Below are 20828 nucleotides of genomic sequence, written 5' to 3'. Positions count from 1 at the left end.
GCTCCTCCGCCCATGGGATTTCCCAGGTAGGAGTACTGGAGTGGGGCGCCGTTGCCTTCTCTGAGAAATGAGTATAAATTGAAGTTATTCCAACAGAGTGCATTGGACTTTGGGGAGATGAAATCGCTTGTTAACTCACGGTCACTTGTTTCCTCTGCTGCAACTCCACCCCACCCCCACCTCACACCCACACGCATCCTGGTTTTTTGTCAGACCTTTGGGCAGTGTCACTTGGCTTTTATTTCCTCTTTTGTCAGTGAGTATAGTTGCAAGTGGGTTGATTTTTTGTTTTTTTTTTTGAGTGGTTAAATAGGTAGTGGTTTCCTTTGTATTAGCCGTATTCTGATACATTAATATTTGGTTGTATGGGGTTTTAGTTTCTTGGTTTGTGGTTTAGGTGTAAGTTGATGCAAAGCCCAATGTGACCAGTCCTCTCAGAGGCAGCAACTGGAGCAGAGTGTCTGGGTGGGTTTACAGATGGTCATTGCTTTTGAGCCATAAAGTCTAAACTGAAAATTCTTTCTTTACTCCCTGATAACGGGCCATTGGCTGTTTGGGGTATAGCCTCATGTAAGTGGGAAAACTTGTGCCAGTATCCAGCTGTCTCTTTTTTTAAACAATTTGTTGAGCTATTTTTAACTCTGGACCCTCTGTTCTGTAGCCCATGGATTTCTTGGATTGTTGAGATTAACTCCGCCTAGTGGTGAGTTTAAGTTAAAACTGACAGTGACTCCAGGTGGACTCTGCCTAACAACATCCCTGTATGTGGGTGGGTGTTTTTTTTTCCTGGCTGCTGGGTGTGTGGGATATTCATTTCCCAACGAGGGATCATACCCATATCCCCTGCAGTGGAAGTGTGGGGCCCTCATCACTGGTTTTGTTGTTGTGTAGTCGCTAAGTCATGTCCAATTCTTCATGGCCCCATGGATTGTAACCCTCCCAGGCTCCTCTGGACTGCCAGGGACCTCCAATGTAGGGTCTTGGTGGCAGAAGGTAGGGAGAAGGTGGTGAGGTAGAAAGGAACAGTGACTGAGCCAGTTCCCTGGTGGACTAGGGAAATTTCTGAATTATCTAGGAAACGTTAGGAGTCGGAATTTGTAGCCAGTCAGAATGAAAAAATCTGAGATGGTGTGTGCTGGTGGGAAATAATTGCCCCAATTATAAGACTGTACTAGCTTTGTGATTTTGTCAGTGAATGTCCGTTGGCTCTATTTGCTTCATCTGTAAATTATGTCATATATGTGACTGTTCTGTAAACACATAAGTGCAATGCAAATATTACCAGTTACCAGATTTGCTTTGCACTGGGGACAGTTTAGGTTTATGGGAGGGAGTATTTACCAACACCACGGTGACATTGCTACTGGGTGTATGTTGGGGAGTTTGCGTAGTTACAGGAGTACAGATTCACTGTGTATAGAGCTCAGGTGGTAGAGCTCCAGGTGGTTGAGAGCTTGCTTTAAGAAGAATCGAAGCGCTTGCATCGGCAGCACATGCACTAAAATTGGAATGGTACGGAGAAGGTTAGCATGGGCCCTGCGCAAGATGACACGCAGATTCGCGAAGCGCTCCATATTTTTTGATTTGGGAGAATGGCATTGAAACATGTATAGTATCATATATGAAACGAATCGCCAAAAGAAAAAAAAGAATCTAAGACCCAAGCTTCTCAACTTCATAGAAATAACTTCATGTTCGTAGGGTGTGTATCCCAAGAGCTGGAGATGCTTCGTCTCTGAAGTTGCTTTCCTTCTCGGACACTCGGGAGGCAGGAACACACAAAACCCCCTCTGAAGATCAGGTCAGCCATGCAGTTTCCTCCGTGCCCCAGAATTCCTAGGACTGTTGTCCCAGGTTGGCCGTATCCCTGAAGCTAAGCGTGAAGATCTTGCGGCTCCAAGCCGTTCAGTGAATATCAAGGGATAAGAACTATTCGGAGACATTATTAAGAACTCAGGTCTCCCCCATGCTTTTGTTTTGTGTAATGTCAGTTTTACATGTTCATTTAGTACTAAGAGGCCCTCTGTTAGATAGCGGGACGAATGAGGATGGTGCTAATAAGAATGAAAGTCAGGGAGGGGAACTGAACACACCAAGAAGAGAAATCACATTGAGCTGTGTGGGTGTGGTGTTGGGGAGAAGAAAGGTAGGAGGTAAAAGTAAATCAGGAAAGGCTTCTTGAAAAAGGTTTGGGTCTGATTTGGACATGGAGAGATACACGAGGCTGGAGGGGTCAGGTGGATGAGTGTGGATTTCTGGGGGGAAGGAAAGGAGACACAAGAGAGGCACCTGGCCTGTTGGGGTAAACAAGAGCCCAGGTTAGGGATGGGGGTAGTATGAAGAGAGGTAGCTCTTAGGGGCCCCCACAAACATCTGAGTGTTAAGGAGGGAGCAGTAATCACTCCAGGAGGGCTCTAATTATTGAGGTTCATAAAAGAAATGGAACATACTCTTTGGTAAAAGAATAGCGATGTTTACTGACCACAGACTGTGTGCTTGCACTCTGTTGAACCCACGGTATTATCATATTTGATGCTCAGAACAGCCCTGTGAGATTTATGCTGCAAGTAACTGCTTTATGGAGCTTCCCAGGTGGCTCAGTGGTAAAGAATCTGCCTGCCAAGCAGGAGACACAGGGCATGTAGGTTCAATCCCTGGGTCAGGAAGAGCCCCTGGAGTAAGAAATGGCAACCCCCTCTAGTATTCTTGCCTGGAGGACTTAACAGACAGAAGAACCTGATGGACTGCAGTCTGTGGCTGAGCATACACGCATCTTTGTTTTACAGATAAGGACTCTGAGACTTCAGAATTGCTTAACATCTCCAACCAGAATTAGAACTTAGGTCTGCCTGATTCTGGAACCTGTGTGCTTAACCATACATATATTGTGAAAATCAAATGTATGTGACTAATAACAAAGCTGAAGAAATGTAATTCAAGCATCGTGTAATGCGGAGGGCAAGCATGGCAGGTTATTGGGTAGGACCTTCTGGGGAAGGTGACTTTAGGAACAGTTCTGGCCTGAGAGAATGATTCCCTTTTCCTTTGCATAGATTTAGAGGATTTTGAGGTGCCTTTGATTTTGGATAGTCTGCCTGTAGTCCCTACTCAACTGTAGAGAATTGTTTTTTTCATCATAGCAGCCCTCTGGGTTGGCAGAGCAGGGTCTGTTGATGAGAAAGCTGGACCTTAGAGAGTAACCAAGGCCAGGGAGATGATGGGAGTACCCTGAAACCTGGTGCCGTGCTGTGCTAAGTCACTTCAGTTGTGTTCGACTTTGCAACCATATAGACTATAACCCACCAGGCTCCTCTGTCCACGGGATTCTCCTGGCAAGAAGACTGGAGTGGGTTGCCGAGCCCTTCTTCAGGGGGTCTTCCTGACCCCAGGAATCAAACCCATATCTCGTATATCTCTTGCATTGACAGGCATGTTCTTACCGTTAGTGCCACCTGGGAAGCCCATGCTCTTTAACTCACAGGATGACCTTTAGAATCACACCATTGTTTCCATGTATCTAGCATGGGCCTGATGAGGAGAAAGGAACTCTGTTACTAGATAACGAAATTCTCATTAGCTTGACCCAAATAAAGGAAAAGCGGTTGGAATTCTGGGGCTGCCTCTCTCCAGGGGTCAGGGTTCCTCATCTGTCTTGAGTTTACCTAGTAAGCTCACAGACTTGGGTTTATGTTTATATTAGCGCTTTCACTTGGTCTTTAATGGGACCCCTAAGGGAGGGAAGGTGGATGACATCACTTGCCAGATGGCAGGACTGAAGCTACACAGCTTTGACTCTGTCACTGACTTGACCTTTGGCCTTAGACAAGTAACGTAAGCCTTCTGAGCTTTGCATGCTCCTCTGTGAAATAAAAGTATTCTGTTACCTGAAAGATGTGAGGGGTAAATAAAATGCTATGTGTGAAGCACTTAGCATGGTCCTGGGGAAGTAGTAGATACTCAGGAGTAAATGGGATGAGTTGAAGCTCTCATCACCATTGGCTCACTTTGAACCAGGGCCAGGGGACCCTCTTGGCTTCTGGGTCTCGGGTTGCTGTGAATGAGGGGGCTTCCGCCGCACTGCCAGGAATAGGAAATCCTTGCAGGGAGCTTGGGCGTCTATCATGTTGCCCCTCCCGTCTCACATCTGGCCTACTCTGGGGTAGCACGGGCTGGCTGTCCTCGGTGCCAGGCCCGCAGTGGAGCCTTAGTGCCAGCTTCCTGGGCCTCCTTTGTAAAAGCTCTATAAGATCTGCCCTGGTCAAATGGGGGAGGGATGTTTGGCTTGATTCTGAATCTTACTCATTTAAGAACTGCCACTTCTCTATCACTTTAGTATTTCACAGCTATATTGGTGTCAGGGAGTTCGGTGTATCCCTTGGCAGCTTGTGAGGGGTGGGCAGGCACCTGTGAGCTCCTTGCCTCATGTGAGAATGACTTCACCCTAGGATGCCATTGGTAGTTCTCTTGCCTGCTACTGTTAAATTCCTCCGTCTTAAACGCCAATTCCTCTTAAGACCAATCTTTCCTTAACCTGTAAGATTCTTGAACCCTGATAAATGTAATGTTTTCCTTCTAGCTTGCATTATGGTGTTTGATCTTACCTCTTCTTTTCTCCCATGGTAGGTGATGTCTCTACTGGAAAAAGCTCTGGATTGGGAGTTGGAGGTGCAGGTTCTAGTTGGGGCATCAGAATTTCCTTGGACAAGTTGCTGTACCTTTTTTGAGCCTCAGTTTCTCCATGTGTAGATAAAATGGTGTTCAACTCCTTTTTGGTTTATATCTTTTTAGCAGTAGGCCTCTTTTATTCCAAGTAAAATCTTGCATAGAGCCCTGTTATAGAGACTGAAAATGTATCATGGGGAACAGAGCTGCTGTGATTTAAGCAGCTAATATTAAAGAGAAACAGTATGGAATAAAAAGAAAAATACATATACTTTGTAATAGAGGGAACCTAAGTATGAGTTCGACTGTGTCAGTAACTAGCAGTGTCAGAGCAAACTAATACTTCAGTTTTTCAATATTGATTTACACATTTGTAAGTTGAGCCGGTGATACCTGCTTTTTAGCAGAATTGTCATAAAGATTAGGAAGAATGTATCTTCATCCCCCAATGAATGTTCTGTCAGACAGAGGGACAAAGATTGGTCTGTTACAGAATTACTCTGATAGAAGAGCATCCAATTTTATATTATTCGTGGGTTCAAATGGTAAGTCACTCAGTGTGATTTATTCTTGAGCTTAGGCATTTATTCACTTCAGCAAACACTTGTTTATATATTGTTCATTTTGCAGGAGGCCATTATAGAGACTCTAGAGCCAGCCTGCCTGGGTTTGAAGCTTGCCTCTACTGTTTACCTGCTGTATAATCTTGGGCAAGTTATTTAATATTTTCTTGTGGGGATAATTAATAATGCCTACCTCCTCAGGAGTTTTGTTTTTGTTTTTTAAACTGGGGTGACAAATTCCTGTCCAGTCTTGTAGAAAGAGAAAAGTTAGAGCACAGGTTGGAGGGAGAGTCTGGTAGTGTAGCACCAATGATAACAACTCGAAATTTAGCAGGTGGCTCGTCTGTCCTCAGTAGCATGTTTCTATATTCTGGTTATAGACATCTTTTCTGCCTCATTCAAATGTGCTGTTGGTTTGTTCAGTTGCTTTTTAAATAAATGTTAGCAAGCACAGGTTTGGGGGAGGGTCTCGTATACCTAGAAGAAATAGGAAATTATCTTTAGTCCCTCATTTTACATACGGAGCAGGGGAGGGTATAAGCTTAACTAATAAGCCACAGCATATGTGCTGGCAGAACCAAATTGGATTCTATACATAGTTCAGGACTTTGTCCCTGTTACACAACAAAGGACTCACTTTTTAGAAAGACCAGATAAACAGTTCTTATTAATGAAAAGTAACAAAACATAGTATTTAATAAATTACAGGGAAACAGGAAGTCTGAGGACATGGGGTTTTCCCCCAGAGGTTGTGGGCCATCAGATTCTCTTAAGTGCTTAGAAGACTGAAAGTGAGAGGTGGAGCTGCCACACAGGACTCAAGTGGGTAGAGGTTTTGAGCCAGGGCTCGCAGGGGAGGGGGTTTCTGAGTGCAGTGTGCGTGGCTTACGGAATGGTGTTCTCAAATGAAACACGTGCTGCTGCCTTACCAGAGGTGGGGACTTACTCATCTAACTGGAAGTCTAGGCTCAGAGTAGCTCAGTCAGTTGCCCAAGATCTGCAGCTTCAAAATAATGAAACCATGTTTCAGCTCCAGAGCTGTCTGATTCCAAAAGCCAATGTGTTTCCTACAAGACATGCTTGCCCCCTTCAAGTGAGAATGAACATTGTCAGAAGGGTTGAGCTCCAGTTGGAGCCACACCTTTGGAGGACCTCTGTAAAAAGGGAAAGTTCCAGAGCCTGAAGCAGGCTGCATTGCCCTGTGTTTTCCCCCTAGAGTGAATGGGTGTGTAGATGTCCACCATGTGGGTTCCTCAAGGTAGGGAGAGAGTGCGTCTACCATTTGGAGGCAGAGGCTGCTCCAGAGGGTGGAGCAAAGTTCTTCAGGTAGCCTTTGATGGGACCAGTCTTAATATCAGGTTGCATCTGTTCAGGTCAGGTGATCAGGGCTGGGCTGATAGTGATAGATGACCCTGTCCCCTAAATGACAACTGGAAGGGCCTTGAGAGATTATTTAGACCAACCCTCTCATTGTGTGTGTGTGTGTGTGTGTGTGTGTGTGTGTGTGTGTGTAAATGCGACAGTTGAGAGATAATTCACATACTCTACAGTTTATTTAAGGTGTACAAATTCAGTGGGTTTTTTCCCCCTTATTTTGAGATAGAATTGACAATATGGCACTGTATAAATTTAGGTGTGCAGTGCATTGACTGACACGCAGCATGAAATGATTGCAATAAGTTTAGTGAACATCGTCTCATACAGATAGAAAAAATTTTCTCTTTTGTGATGGGAACGCAGCATGCGCGCTCTTTCATATATAACGTACGGTGGTGTTAGTTTTATTTGTTATGCTGTCCATTACATCCCTGGTACTTATAACTGAAAATTTCAATGATTTTCATATGTTTGTTCAGTTGTGCTCCTGTGACCTTTTTATTTGGTTGTGCTACACGGCATGTGGGATCATAGTTACCTTATCAGGAATCGAACCCACATCCCCTTCAGTGGAAGAGTGGAGTCTTAACCACTGGACTACCAGGGAGGTCCCTAAGACGTTTTCTTTGCCTCAGAAAGAAACCCTGAACTCTTGCTATCGCCGCCTAAGCCCTCCTCCTGCCCCCATTGCCTCCATTTCTAAGCAACCACTGATATTACTTTCTCTTCCTATAGATTTGTCTATTCTGGACATTTCATATAAATGGAATCGTACAGTTTTGTGTGTTCTTATTTGATTGGTTTCATCAATTTAACGTAATGTTTCCAAGGTTCATCCATATTTTAGCTTATATCAGAAATGCATTCTCTTTTATGGCTAATATTCTGCTATATGGACAACATTATGTATAATTCATCACCTGATGGACTCTTGTTTCCACCTTTTGGCTATTATATATAATGATTTTGTGAGTGTTTGTGTAGATGTTTTGTGTGGCCTCTCAATTTTCAGACAGAGATTGAGTCGGGTGATTTGCTCAATTGCCAGTGCTTTGCCCAATGTGTTCTGTGGCTGGAGGAGGCTGCAGTACCATCCACTTGACTAGGATGGTAATTAATTGTGAGGAACAAGGTCCGTCTAGTCAAGGCTATGGTTTTTCCAGTAGTCATGTATGGATGTGAGAGTTGGACTGTGAAGAAAGCTGAGTGCCAATGAATTGATGCTTTTGAACTGTAGTATTGGAGAAGACTCTTGAGAGTCCCTTGGACTATAGGAAGGTCCAACCAGTCCATCCTAAAGGAGATCAGTCCTGGGTGTTCATTGGAAGCACTGATGCTGAAGCTGAAACTCCCAGTACATTGGCCACCTCATGCGAAGAGTTGACTCATTGGAAAAGACTCTGATGCTGGGAGGGATTGGGGGCAGGAGGAGAAGGGGACGACAGAGGATGAGATGGCTGGATGGCATCACCTACTCGGTGGACGTGAGTTTGAGTGAACTCCAGGAGTTGGTGACGACAGGGAGGCCAGGCGTGCTGCGATTCATGGGGTCGCAAAGAGTCGGACACGACTGAGCGACTACTGAACTGGAGCATATATAGGGATTTATGGAAGAATTGAGATTAGTTTTAGGGCCTTCTGTTCCTCCCTTCAAGTGGACTATAAACTGGCATGATACTTTTCACTGGCCCTCAGTGTGCTGCTGCTGCTGCTGCTAAGTCGCTTCAGTCGTGTCCGGCTCTGTGCGACCCCATAGACGGCAGCCTACCAGGCTCCCCTGTCCCTGGGATTCTCCAGGCAAGAACACTGGAGTGGGTTGCCATTTCCTTCTCCAGTGCATGAAAGTGAAAAGTGAAAGTGAAGTTGCTCAGTCATGTCCGACCTCGCGACCCCATGGACTGCAGCCTACCAGGCTCCTCCATCCATGGGATTTTCCAGGCAAGAGTACTGGAGTGGGGTGTCATTGCCTTCTCCGGACCCTCAGTGTAACTCTGGACAAATGACTTGATCTCTGTAAGCCTGCGTTTTCCTGTTTGAAAAGTAGAATCAATTCTCATCTTGCCGTGTTAAGAACAGCAGTATAGATAAAGTGTCAGCGTAATTCCTGGGTGTCTTAAGTGGTACCATTATTTAGGAAGATACTGGAAGGGCTGAGGAAAATGGCCACAAGGGGGACCTGTAGTGCTCCAGAGCAGCCACTAGATGGCAGAGAAACAGCAAGAAAAGTTTGGTTGGTGACGGCAGCTGAGACTTAGCAAGGTGTCTTGGGTGGGAAGAGAGTACAAAGTCTCGAGCTGCTGAGAACAGAGACCACTGCCCACAGTGTCTTGCCACCTATACCTGCAGCCTGTGCTTCAATTCTAAGACCCATTATTGCCCTCCAGAGCTAGTGATCTTGCTTCTCATATCTCAAAATAACTGAGTATCTTTCAGTTAACCTTCAGCCAAGCATCAGTCTTCTCCATGCCCCGCCCCGTTTTTTTCCTTTCTTAAAATTGGATCATGAACCAAGCCTTCACGCAGGCTCTGTCTTTGGGGACCTTGCAGACGTGTGTAGATAGAAATGTTCTGTGTAGACATGCTCTGTCCGTACCTGCAGCAGCATCAGATTTGATCTGCCAGAAAGGAGTGAAACGCGAGCTGGAGGGAACTGGTTTATTTCAGGCCTTTGGGGGTTGGCTGGAGTATGTGTAAGCAGAGAACTCCTTAAGGCTGTGTAATGAGACTATTAGATGAGATGACCTCCACATCCTCTTCGGGTTCTGAGCCTGGATGGCCGGAATGGGTGGGTAATGGGAGTGTTCAACTTTTCCCTGGGGCATTCCGAAAGATTTCCTACTGCTTGTTTTCTCCTAGTGACCTTTTCCTCCCAAGGAAGGAAGTTTATATCTAGCGGAGTTGAGGTTCTTCATTTTGGCAGTGCTCACGAGTAGAAGATGGAAAAATCAAGGAGTTAGTGGCAGGTTGGTGGGATCCTGGGGCTGGAAGTAGTCTTGAAAGGTTATATCCATATCCTTGTGTACAGGCCTATGAATGTCTGAATTAGAGGGACGCTGAACTAGTCCTGGGGCCCCTACAGCCTGGCCGAGAGGGTCTTGGGCAGGCCTGAGGCTTAGTCAGATCCTGGCCATTTCTCATCAGGCCTGGCCCTTCGGCTCCCTGGAAGCTAGTTGGCTCTCACAGTGTCAATCTTACGTCTCTGTCACCTTTTCTTAACCTGTGTGTGAGCCTCTCCTTGTATCCAGCGTGGTGTCAAGCACATAGTGTGTTCAGATGTTTGAACAGAAGAAAGTCAGGGAGAGGAAAGGGGAGCCAGGAATGCACAAGAAACCAGAAGGGGAAGAAACATGTATGGGGTCATAATGTCATCTATTTGTAAAGCTGTTGGTAAAATACTTTCATGTTCATCTTCAGAAAAGCCTGTGAGGCAAGCAGACCAGGTATATTTACTTCACAAAATGAGAAAACTGGTGTAGGGTCGGGCTTCTGTGAGATTGACAGGCCGAGTCAGAGCCTTCTGGCTCTGAGTCCGATGCGCGCTCTCCTCAAGCCCCCACGTCCGCGTAGACAGTGCCCCCTCTCCACTCAGTGGCTCCTGCGGTCAGGAAAGCTAGGGGTGGCGGTCCACTGATGCACACAGTGGGTGGGGCTCATCCTCAGCACCTCTCACGTCCCTTTTCCCTCATGAAGCCGCCTTCCCCTGGGTTAGGTGGTGGTTGTCACTGGGTCAGATTGAGGTAGAAATGACTCAGGGGAAACCAGGCTGACAACTGCTGTTTTGGCTTCCAGATTCAGCAGTCTGGGTTTTGCTTCCTTCATGAGTTTTTTCCCTTCAGATGTTAAAGGGTAAACAACCTTGCTTTGAGACTGGGAAACCGGACGTTAGGAAAGAAGGAGCATTAAAAGGGTTGCAGGGTGGTTTTAAAATTAACATGGAGGCTGTAGGCATTGGAGTAGAAGAGATCTAGGTTTCAAACCATCTGCTACTGAACACTTGTGACTTTGGACAAGCCCATTAGGCCCCTCTCAGCTTCAGCTTCTTCCTTAAAATTGACCAGTGCCCTTGTTAGAGGGTTGGGGAAGATCGGAGATGGGGCACGGAGAACGGCCTGCATGCTGCCCCGGGGTGGGTCCTGGGTTGTCTTCTGCTCTGGGGAGCTGGGAGCAGGAATCCCAGGCCTGGTTCTTGGGAAGCTCACCCCGGCGGCTATAGAATCTGATGCATTTGTCCTTTCCCAGGAGAAGGGGGAGGATGTCTTTAAACTTCTTGCTGGCTGCTGGGCCCTGGGACAAAGGGGAGACAAGCCCCAGGGCTGAGACAATCATGTCTTTATTATCTCAGATGTCTCAGGCCTGTCCCCCGCCTGGAGATATATGGCCAGGAAGGCTAGCTGCATGGCCTCGGCGCAATTCCAGGTTCTCGGAATGTCTGGCTGTTTTATAGCAAACAAGATCACGCACAACAGCCCAGCATCCAGGCATCTCCGCCCCAGCAAGTTCTTTCTCTCCGCCAGCTTGTAAAACAGTGGGACCTACAGCAGTGTGACACAGGCCCCATGCCTCTTGGGGTCCCAGCAGCCTGGTACAGGGCAGCAGTCCTGGGCAACGGTGAACCCATCTAAGGCTCCGGGCACAGGGCCAGCAGTGCAGGCCTGGCCGTACCCAGGGACAGTCTTTCAGGCCAGGCCCCGCCTGGCTCAGTCCTCACTTGTAAGCTCTGGGCTGCCCTGATTCTAGCCCGCTTCTCTCCCTTTTGACCCCTGGGCAGCAGCTGTAGGGAGCCACTGAGAAGGCTTGTTTACAGATGCATTTGGCACGGGCTGGGGAGACCAGCAGTGATGAGTCCTTGAGTTCCAGCTTCCAGCTGCTCCCAGGTGTTGAGGAGCCTTGCACTCTGGGCCCTGAAGAAAGAGTCCTCACTGTTGTGTTTGGCTGAGGCTTCGGGAACTTGGAGCTGAGGAGACCAGGAGACAGTGGGTCAGATGGCCGTCAGGGCATCATTTATAACAAAGCCATGTGGGCTGGCCATTCGGGAGGCCTTGTGCAAGAACCAGGGCTTGGGGGGCCCAGGTCGGGGCTTTTCTCGGGGGCCCTGAAAGGGGAGTGGGCTCCTGCAGTCCTGGGTACTGGTGGATGGAGATGCTTTAATCTACTCTCGACTCCTTTGTGCTGGAGAAGGAACCGAGAGGAACAGCCATAAATCTGTAGCTTTTCAGAGCTTCCAAGGGTTTGAACCCACTGCTCTGCTGCCCTTTATCAGGCTGGCAGCCCACCGTGCGGCTGTCTAGGGCTTGGCAGACGTCTGCGTTGCATTTCATTCTGGAATGCATGCCTCGGGTCACTTGACATTTATTCAGTGCTTTCTGAAACCCTCCTGCCCCTTGCCACGTAAAACAGAAGAGCCAGATCTCGGCTGAGTCGGGAGAGTCCGAGGGGGAGAGAGTGAGCGTTTGAAGCAGCAGCGTGTGTGACACAGTGGACCTGCGAAAGGGGCCCCCGCCCGTTCTCTGCTGCATGCGTCCCTTGCCAGCTGAAGTCTGGGGTGTGCACCCCGGTGCACCCCGCCCCGCGAGTCTCCACCTGGCGAGCGTTCTCTGCCGTTAGCAGCAGTCATGATGGGCCCTGGCTGAGTACCCGTTGTGTTGTGTGGTGGGCGTCATACTAAGTGCCTTATGTGCTTTACCTTCCCAGTGGCTCTGTGGATCCCTGAGGAAACAGTTGGAACAACCCACGCAAGCGACATGGTGGGACACGGTGGAACTGGGATTTATTTGACTCCAGAGCTTTTGACTGTTAGACTCCCCTGGAGAGGAAGTATTAGAATAGCCAGGGGACAAATGGTGTATGTAATGTGAAGTGCTTATTTAAGTCACAAGATTTATTTTGAAATGTCAGATAGAGCTAACAAAGCAAGGGTGTTTTGTCATTCAAAGGCAGGGGGCATAGGTTAAAGGTTGGGAACCCCTTTCTTGCTAATGAGCCGAGCCCTCTCCTGGGTGAACTGGACAGAGCTCTTACCCTTGAGGGCAAGTTGGAGGGGAGTCACCTGCCTTTCCCCTCACCATGCTAGGGTCCTGCTATCAAGTGAAGCCTGTCAGGCTTGCAGACGGGTGCCTGAGCAGCCTGGAGCCCAGGAATCATGTTCCGTGTTGAGCTTCCCCTGGTGCTGAGAGGACGGGGCTGAGTGTGTGGGTGTGGGTGTGGGCAGGCGGGGGCGGGGGGGATGCGATGACACCATCAACCATGTTCCTTTGGTGCCTGGCCAGGTGGGAAGGGGAGAACAAGCATCCCAGGCCACAGTGAAGGGAGTGTGGCAGAGAGCTCACTCACTGGACCCCCACCTCCGTCGTGGTCCAGTTCAGTAGGCTCTGAGACGGCACCGATGGGGAAGCTGAGACTCTGGGGCTAGTGTCTCTGAGGCCGCCCAGCTAGTGAGAGGACCCAGAGACGGTCAGTCCCAGGCCCGTGTGGCTTCAGCTCAGGCCCTGCCCACTGTGCGGTGCCTGTTCTCTCGAAGCATGATTTTAAAGTCACCATTCCTTATCCCCTTCTGATTCTAATAAGCGCTCTGCCCCCCGCCTCCTGGACTGAAGCAGCCTCAGTGCATCGCAGCAGCCCTGCGTCCTCCTGGTCACTTCTCTGGACCTGGACCCAGTCCAGTTCTGTGATGAATCAGAGGCGCAGCAGTGCACCCTGTCCTGGCTGTGATAGCCATCAGCTATCCCTGAAACTTCCCAGGTGGCTCCAGCCGCAGTCCCAAGAAGGAAGGGGAGGAGGCCCGGGCTGCAGGAGGTGCTGAAAGGCGGGAGGAGGAGGGATGGGGAGACTCCCAGAGGATTCTTGTGTCATCTGAACCTGATGGCACCGGGAACCCACAGTGCCATGCCCTGCACCCCAGCGAATGCCCTCCCTCATTCTTGAAACAGGCAGGGTGCTGGCCGAGGAAGACCCTCAGCGTCCTTTGCTGCCCTTCCCAGTCCACAAAGCGCTTCCCCACTCACTGCTTCCCGAGAGCCACGGTGGTGGGGGCAGGGGGCGGGAGGCTGTACAGGAAAGAGGCTTTGGAGTTAGCCATGAGTTAGTCCTGCTCTCTGCTACAGGTGAGGAGGAGAGGTTACTAACTTGCTTCAGATGCCACAGGCAGCCAGCCGTGGAGCTGGAATGAGAGCTCCGTGTCCTGGGGTCTAGAAGGGGCTTCACAAGACCAGAAGGGAGAAGGAGTATCCATAGGACTCTGGTTCGGTGCCGGTTAAAGTCCTGTTTAGGAATCTGTTTGTTTTCCTTCCGTTTCCTAGTAGAAGATCTTCCTGAAAAATACCTCCCTTTTTGGCTGAACTGAAGGGACTCATCTTTTCATCTATACCTTGGTCCAGGCTAGAAGCTCTAGAGCCAGGTATTGGAGCAACCCAAAGAGTTTAGCGCTGTTTGTGGTGGGCAGGATGCTGACAGCCTCTCTGGCAGGCTTGGAGCCAGGCCTAAAGTCTTCTGCCATGCAAGCCAGGGCAGTGGGTAGTGGGCCAGGTTGCCGTTTCCAGCTGTGGCTTTGTCAGCCCTAGCAGAGTGACACCATTCTGTCCCCATAGTGACACCTTCCCCATTCTCTGACCCAGAGAAAGCTGTCTACAGAGCAAAGTGTAGCTTCCCAGCAGAGGGGCAGAGTTGAGCTGAGCCCAGCTAGAGATGGATAGTGCTGTTAGTGGGGAAGGGTCGGCCCAAGACTGAGGCTCTTTGGCACAGGAAGCACCAAAGGTGGGTCTAGGCCAGCAATGGGACTGAGGAAAGATGAAGAGGCTTGTGGGTGGAACTGGAGGGGGGCCCGGTGACACATATCCTGCCCGGGAGCCTGGAGGTCTGGCTCTGGCTGTGGGCAAGTCTTCCCTTCTGTGGGCCTCAGTGTCCTTGTTTGTAAAGTGGGGATAAGTCCTGCACTTGCCTCCCGGCTGGTTTATCCGACAGGAGGTATTCCTGTTCCATTATTCGCTTGTGATCGTGGCACACGATAGCACTGGTAGACTGTGCTAGTGGGGGCCTGACTCTGCAGCCAGTCAGTGTTCAGTCCGTGGCGATGATGTTGGGTATTGGTGATAAGCAGAGTGTCCCAAGGGGCCTGGCCAGGCAGGAAGCCATGTCACTTTCCCAAGCTCCGAGGAGGCTGTGCTTTCCTGACGCTACAAAGTCCCTGGGTACCTGGAGGATGCAGAACCAAAATGAGGATAGAGGGGTTAGCTCAGAAAGGAGACGCTCCCAGGCCGCAGGCTGGTGAAGGTGGAACTGGGCTGGGAAGAAGCGAGGCTGCAGGAGTAGGGCCTTGTCTTCAGGCTCGCCCAGTGGCTGCCGGCTTCAACCAGGACCAGTCTGTGCCAAAGCTTGTTCTGTATCCCTCCTGCCTCTCTTGGCGCCATCTCCCCATCTATCAATCTCTGGGCCGCAGGTGGCTTCTTCTGGGTCCCTATTTATCTTTTCAGCTGTGGGGTTTTGCCATGGCCTTGCCAGGCTTGGGGAGTGGCCGACGGGGCTGGAGACTGGCCCTGCTCCAAGGTCACATGCAGTCTGTTCTCTTGCTAGACTGGGAGTCCCCTGAGGGCAGGGTCCAGGTGTGAATTGTCTCTGGGTTCCCATGTCCAGCGTGGAGCCTGTAATCCTTGTGTCCGGACCAGAGTGCACAGCCCCTGCTGGCCTCGGTTGTTGGGCTGGCAGAGTTGGCCCTCTTCCCTCACAGGTGGCATGGGTGGGAGTGGGGGTGGGTGCCGAATCAGAGTATATGGCTCCTTGTGTCCAGCTTCCTCTTCCTGGCTGGCCCAAGGCTTGGGAACAGTGGCTGCCTTTCTGGGGCAGCTGGGGCACCTGGCCAGAGTATGCTCTGTCGGGCACTGTCAGCTCTTCAGCAAGCCCCAGTCCTCCTCTTAACCTAGAGAAGGCCCCGGGTTATTGGTGTTGTTCTTGGCGGACCACCGGGCCCCTCAGCAAACAGGGAGGCGAGTGTGCACCCGGCCTGGGCCTGTTTGTGTTGGCCTCGCCAGGCGGGGGATTAGCTCAGCTGGGCTGCTAATTGCCTCCGAAGTGCCGGCCGGGATGCTGACAAGGGCTGGGCCTCCACGCCCCTCCTCCCCAGCAGGCATGATGCCAGGCCTGGGGGCCTGGCCCAGAAGGGCCCCCTTCTCTCCCCTGTCAGCGCCTGCTTGGCCTGGACCCTTGAGAGGCGGGCAGGGGGTCAGCAGGGCTGGAGGCTCAGGAAGGGCTGGGGGAGATGCCTATGAAGTCATCGCCTGGGCCAGGCCAGGCCCCCCTGCCCCCCTCCCCTGCATCCCATAGACCTTCTTGAGTCCGACGCCTTCTCCTGAAGCTCAGCATTTTCTTCTCTTAGGAAGCTGCTGGACTCCTCTGCCCATGCCTTCTGGTCCCTCAGCGTCTTCCTGTCTCCTGGTGTCTTCTGTTTCCGTGTCTGCCCGCCCACCCTCTGCCTTTTCCTCACTCAGCCTTCCTCAGCTCCTCTCCGTTGCTCAGAACTGTATCCTTGCTTCTCCTCTTCGTTTCCCTGTGTTCTCTGCCTCTTTCTTGACCCAAGATCCACTTTAAACCCTGCCTCTGGTCTCTCCAAGACTTCCTTGGGCCACTGGCTGTCGAGAAAGAGCTGAGAAGGAAGTCTGCTTTAATCACAAGCTTTCTAGAACCCTTCAGGCCTGAGTCTGAGGATGTCAAGGATGGATCTGGACATGGCCTCTCTGTGAGCTGACCAGGCCTAGGAGTCCTGGAAACCTTCCATCCTCAGAGGCTGAGCTGCTGGGCCCCACTGCCTAAGCTTCCTGCAGCTCCGGCGTGCCCCCCTCCACTCCTGACTGCCCTCCTTCACCCTCCTCCCTGTTCTAGTCCCGCTTCTCACCCTCGTTGGGACCTCAGTTTAGCCTCTCCTCCTGGGGCCCAGGGGCAGCTTTACCACTGCTTGACTGCTCCAGGCTGTCTCGATCCTGCTTTCCTTCCTGGGGATCTCTGCCCTGAGCCGGCTGCCGGCTTCTGAGCTCTGAGGGGCAGGGTCAAAGCAGGACCAGGACCCTGGGACACCTGCCTTCAGCGCCTGGCCTAATCCACAGTCTGCTCTCCTCCTCGTCTCATCCTCTGTCTGACCCTGTCAATCTTAGAGCTACCTTAACTGCCCATGGCATTCCTGAAAAGGGAATAAGATTTATAGTAGTCACTGCCATTTGTTGAACTTTACATGGTCTATTTGACATCCTCAGTAAATAGATTCTATCATTATTTCATCCTATATGATGAATGAAGTTGGGGCAGGGGAACAGCCCCATATCACAAATGAAGAAAATGAGTTCCAGAGAGGGGCAATGCATTGCTTAAGGCTCCATGTAGTGAAAAAGTGGCAGTGCTGGGATTCCAACCCAGGTCACTTGGATGGCAAAGCCTGGGTCCTTTTCCGGCTTCTGGAGAGTGGTTGGGCAGGGACATCTCCACCGCTTTGCTCCACCATCTTGGACCCTCTGTATCACCAAGGACTTCACCCTGATTTGAGGATGTGTCCTGTTCTGGACCCAGTCCCTTCCCCTAGTCCTTCACCAATTTGTGTGTAGCCCTGCTATCCTGAAAGCACTTTGCCTTGGCCCTTTTATACCCCACTAAATGTTTGGAAAGCCAAGCACATGGCAGCCTCACTGTTTTCCAGGCTGGTGTGGATTTGCTGCACAAATCCAGGGTGGGGGTGGGGGTGGAGGACCATGGCCCCCTTGGTAAGGATGAAGACTTCATCCACTGGACTTGGGTTCCTGGGAGGCCACCTTGGGCCTCGCCCATAGCTGTGACAGAGTTCTGTGGAGTTTTCCATCCAGACTCCTCATCCTGACTGGGCTCCAATCTTGAAATTTAGCCACAGGCCTTGAATACTTGTGTCCTTAGGCAGGAACTAGCTTTTTTTCCATTTGTCCCCCACCTCCTCAGTCCCCACCACTTCACCAAACCCTCCTCTGACCCTCATATCTGTCCCTCCTTTTCACATCAATGCCCAAGAAGGGTTCTGATACCTTGGATCAGGCCAAGGTTTGAACAGTCGATTGTGGCTCAGTGAAATGCAGATACAGCCTCTGGGTGTTAAAGGTGAATTCCAGATAGCAGGCAGGTAGGTCCTTAGAGCCATCCAACCACTTACCCAGGAGAGGGAGCAAAGAGGGTCCCCATATCTAGAATTGGCTACTGTGTATCTGCTTTTCCCACGTCCTTCACCAAGTCTCTCTGTTCCCTCTTCTAAAAAAAAAGTCACTGCCACAATTGCAAGATAAAGAAATAATCATTTTATTGTGCACCAGACTATTTCATGAGGATGTCACAAAGGCAAGGAGCCTAGTATAAAAGTCAGGGCATGGGGTGGGGGCAGCAGGGGGTAGCAGCATCCAGAGCTGGGACTAGTCCAGCCCGAGGCCTCAGAGGACACCTTGCCTTGTGATCAGACTAGTGGGGAGGGTTTCGGGCAGGGCTTGGGCCCTCTGGCCAGCCTCCAGAGTGGGTGACTGCGTCAGTCATTTTCCTGCAGCCGTGGAGCCCTTTCGGGTGCTGGTGGTACCCCAGCAGTGGTAGGGCTGGGCAGAAGTTGCTAGAATCGAGTCTGCTTCACTGAGGCTACACCCTTTCAGAGCCACAGGAGGATCAGCTTTGAGGAGCCCCCTGGTAGGTGGAAAGATGAAGCCTGTGAACAAGCACAGGCCCTCTGACTTCTCCCTGGGGCAATGCCCATATCATACCAGCATCAAGCCGGAATATCTTCCCCTGCCTCTGGGGACAGGACCTGGGGTGGGGGAGGGGTCTCCACCGCTTCCTTTGTGTGGGTCTGGCCCATGCCAGTGAGGGATAGTGTTTTTCCCTGGCGCTGAGCAGATAGCTGAACAGAGCCCGCCAGAGGAGCAGTGAGCCCAGCTGGGCAGCTGACCGTGGGGACACTCAATCGGCTCAGCTTTCATCCACATCAGAGCTTGCCTGCCCCAAGATTATCCCTACATTTGAATGTGGGTCCAGCATCTCACTTGGTTTTGGCCTTCTTTTCGGATGGACACTGAGCAGAGAGCTTGGCTAGGGGCCAAGGGTGTTGACCCTGTCTTCGTGAGGGAGCCAACACCAGGAGGTACAAATCTCAAGGCCCGGAGAAGCGAGTCTAACAGGCCAGAGCCTGTATTGTGGATCTGGGGCTTTGAATTCAGATACTGAATCTTGGAGGCAACAACCGGGAGTCTTGAGAACCTGCAAGGGGGGATCCTGAACCTCAAGACCTCAAACCAGGAGCAGAAAGCCTCAAAGTTGGGGCAGCTTGGAGAGTGGGCTGGGAGTGAGGTCCCCGGGGGGGTCAGGAGCCCACCTGAGAAGCAGCTGGGTCAGGCCGGGGCTTGCTGTGTACAGGTCCTGCCCACAGACGTCTGGGCTGGGCTCCTGATGGTCTGAAGGGTGCACAGGGCCAGGCCTAGGCTGTGGCGCTGGCTCTGGGGGTGCTGCTTCAGGCCCCACGGTACCTGGGGGCAGGGGTGCCTCCGTGCTGAGACCTCGCTTTGTCAGCCTGGCTGCTGGCCTCTGCTTTCCTCCGAGCCGGCTCTGCCCTCCTTGGGGAACCACGTGGGCTCCAGCTCGGCCTGTGGTCTGCGGCTCCCGCTGCTGGAGTCCCGTCCCTGAGGCTCCGACCCAAGGGGGCCCTACAGTCTCTGGGACTTTGGGAACAGGCTCCCAAGAGGAGGCTTGGCTGGAGAGCTCTTCTGGCTCCGTGTCGGCATCTATGGGTCCTGGACCCAGCCGAGCTTTGCCCTTTGTCCTGTGAAACGAGCACAAGTGTGCGTCCCTGTCTGGTTGGCCTCCCAGGACTGCCGCAGTCATCCAGTGAGATGGCCCAGGACAGGGCCTAGAACAGTGTTTGCTCAACAGATTTGGTTAAGAAAGTGAAATGAAAGTCAGGTGAGGGCTTTTGCACATGGCCCTTTCCCGCGTATGACATTAGCGTTCTTGGTTTCATGGAGGAGCAGCCCTGTGAAGAGTCACCGTGAAGGCTGAGCGGGGGGTCTCTGATCCAGGCTGCAGCCGCACTCCTGCCTGGGCGGGACCGGGAACTGGGGGAAGGGGCGCGTCTCCCTCTCTGAGGGTCGGGGTGCTGCAGCCTGCGCTGGTCCTGGCCTCATCTGCTGCTCTTGCCTAGAGGGTCCTGCAGAGATTGAACCGCTGGCTGCCTATGGAGACCTGGTGTGTCTACCCACTCCTTTTCCAGGGGGCTTGAGGGGTGATGAGGCTGAAGCTGCCAGGGGACCCCGCGTAAGTATCAGGATGAGGCTGCTATCAAGACCGCACTGTTCCCCAGCCACCCCTCTCCCTGAACGGCAGGGTCAATCGGCATGGGTGGCTGGGACACTCTCCGTTACCCACCTGAAGTCCGCAAGTAGAAAAACGGGTACAGACAAGAAGTGAGTGGTCAGCGGTGGCCACATGTGGACAGCCAGAGGCGCAAGCAAAGTCCCTTTGGTCAGTGGCAGCCACAAAGGCCCTGGCTTCAGGGCGGCCCCACGGTCAGTGCCCTTGGGACCGCCCGCCCGGTCCGGGCAATAAATAACACAAGGGACCCAAAAACCAAACCAAAACAAAAAATAACCACCAGTATCTTTTGGGGCCGTGGTGGCTGGCTGGGGGCACTGTTTAAGTTATCGGCCTTCCCCGGGGCCACGAGGTGGTCGCTGGGCGCCGGCCGGGCAGCGGTCACCGGCACGTGTGCAGCTCCACCAGCCGCTGGCACTGCCGGCATTTGACGAAGCAGCACCAGTGGAACTTGCAGCTGCAGCGCTCAGCCAGCTCCACCTGGGCCGTGTGGAAGCCCCGGCCGCAGCACAGCAGCTCGCAGCCGTCGATGGCCTTGGACGTCTTGTTGCACGTGCGGCCCCGCGTGCCCAGCACGCCGCTGCGCACGTCCTGCTCGCAGAAGTCCGGGCTGGGCTCCAGGTACACCAGGTCCTCATCCGTGTGCGGCTTGAACTGCGCGTTGCGTGGCACCAGGGCCCTGGAGGAGCCCACGCGGCGGGGCTCCACCTCCGTGGCGCCGTCGAACTTCTCCTTCAGGGCGTGGCCCACCTGGCGGAAGGGCGGCACGGCTCGCCAGCACGTCTTTACCTCGCAGGAGCCCGACACCCCGTGGCACTTGCACTCCACCCGCATGTGTGTCAGGATGGCCTGCGGGGGAGGGGGAGGTGAGAGGGGCGTCAGGAG

General features: G+C 51.8%; 1 protein-coding gene and 1 non-coding gene across 3 annotated transcripts in view; one reads left to right on the top strand and one right to left on the bottom strand.

Annotated features, from left to right (window-relative positions):
* Positions 1 to 1474: 1474 nt before the first annotated feature.
* On the top strand, positions 1475 to 1580 carry LOC138434819 (U6 spliceosomal RNA). The gene has a single exon (XR_011254898.1). It is a non-coding gene; the product is annotated as a U6 spliceosomal RNA (small nuclear RNA).
* A 16293-nt stretch (positions 1581 to 17873) lies between these two features.
* The window catches only part of WNT4 (Wnt family member 4), a 30056-nt gene continuing 27101 nt past the window's right edge, over positions 17874 to 20828 (bottom strand). Inside the window, exon 5 of one of the 2 annotated variants that reach the window (XM_069579101.1) lies at positions 17874 to 20792. In XM_069579101.1, coding sequence (XP_069435202.1) covers positions 20325 to 20792 — 468 coding nt within the window. In that variant the 3' untranslated portion in view covers positions 17874 to 20324. The remainder of the gene's footprint in view (positions 20793 to 20828) is intronic. The other variant, XM_069579102.1, reaches the window with a different exon arrangement.

Source organism: Ovis canadensis, chromosome 2 (assembly GCF_042477335.2).
Source record: "Ovis canadensis isolate MfBH-ARS-UI-01 breed Bighorn chromosome 2, ARS-UI_OviCan_v2, whole genome shotgun sequence".
Classification (NCBI taxonomy): domain Eukaryota; kingdom Metazoa; phylum Chordata; class Mammalia; order Artiodactyla; family Bovidae; genus Ovis; species Ovis canadensis.
Note: the sequence above shows the minus strand (reverse complement) of the source record. Positions and strands in the feature narration are given on the sequence as shown.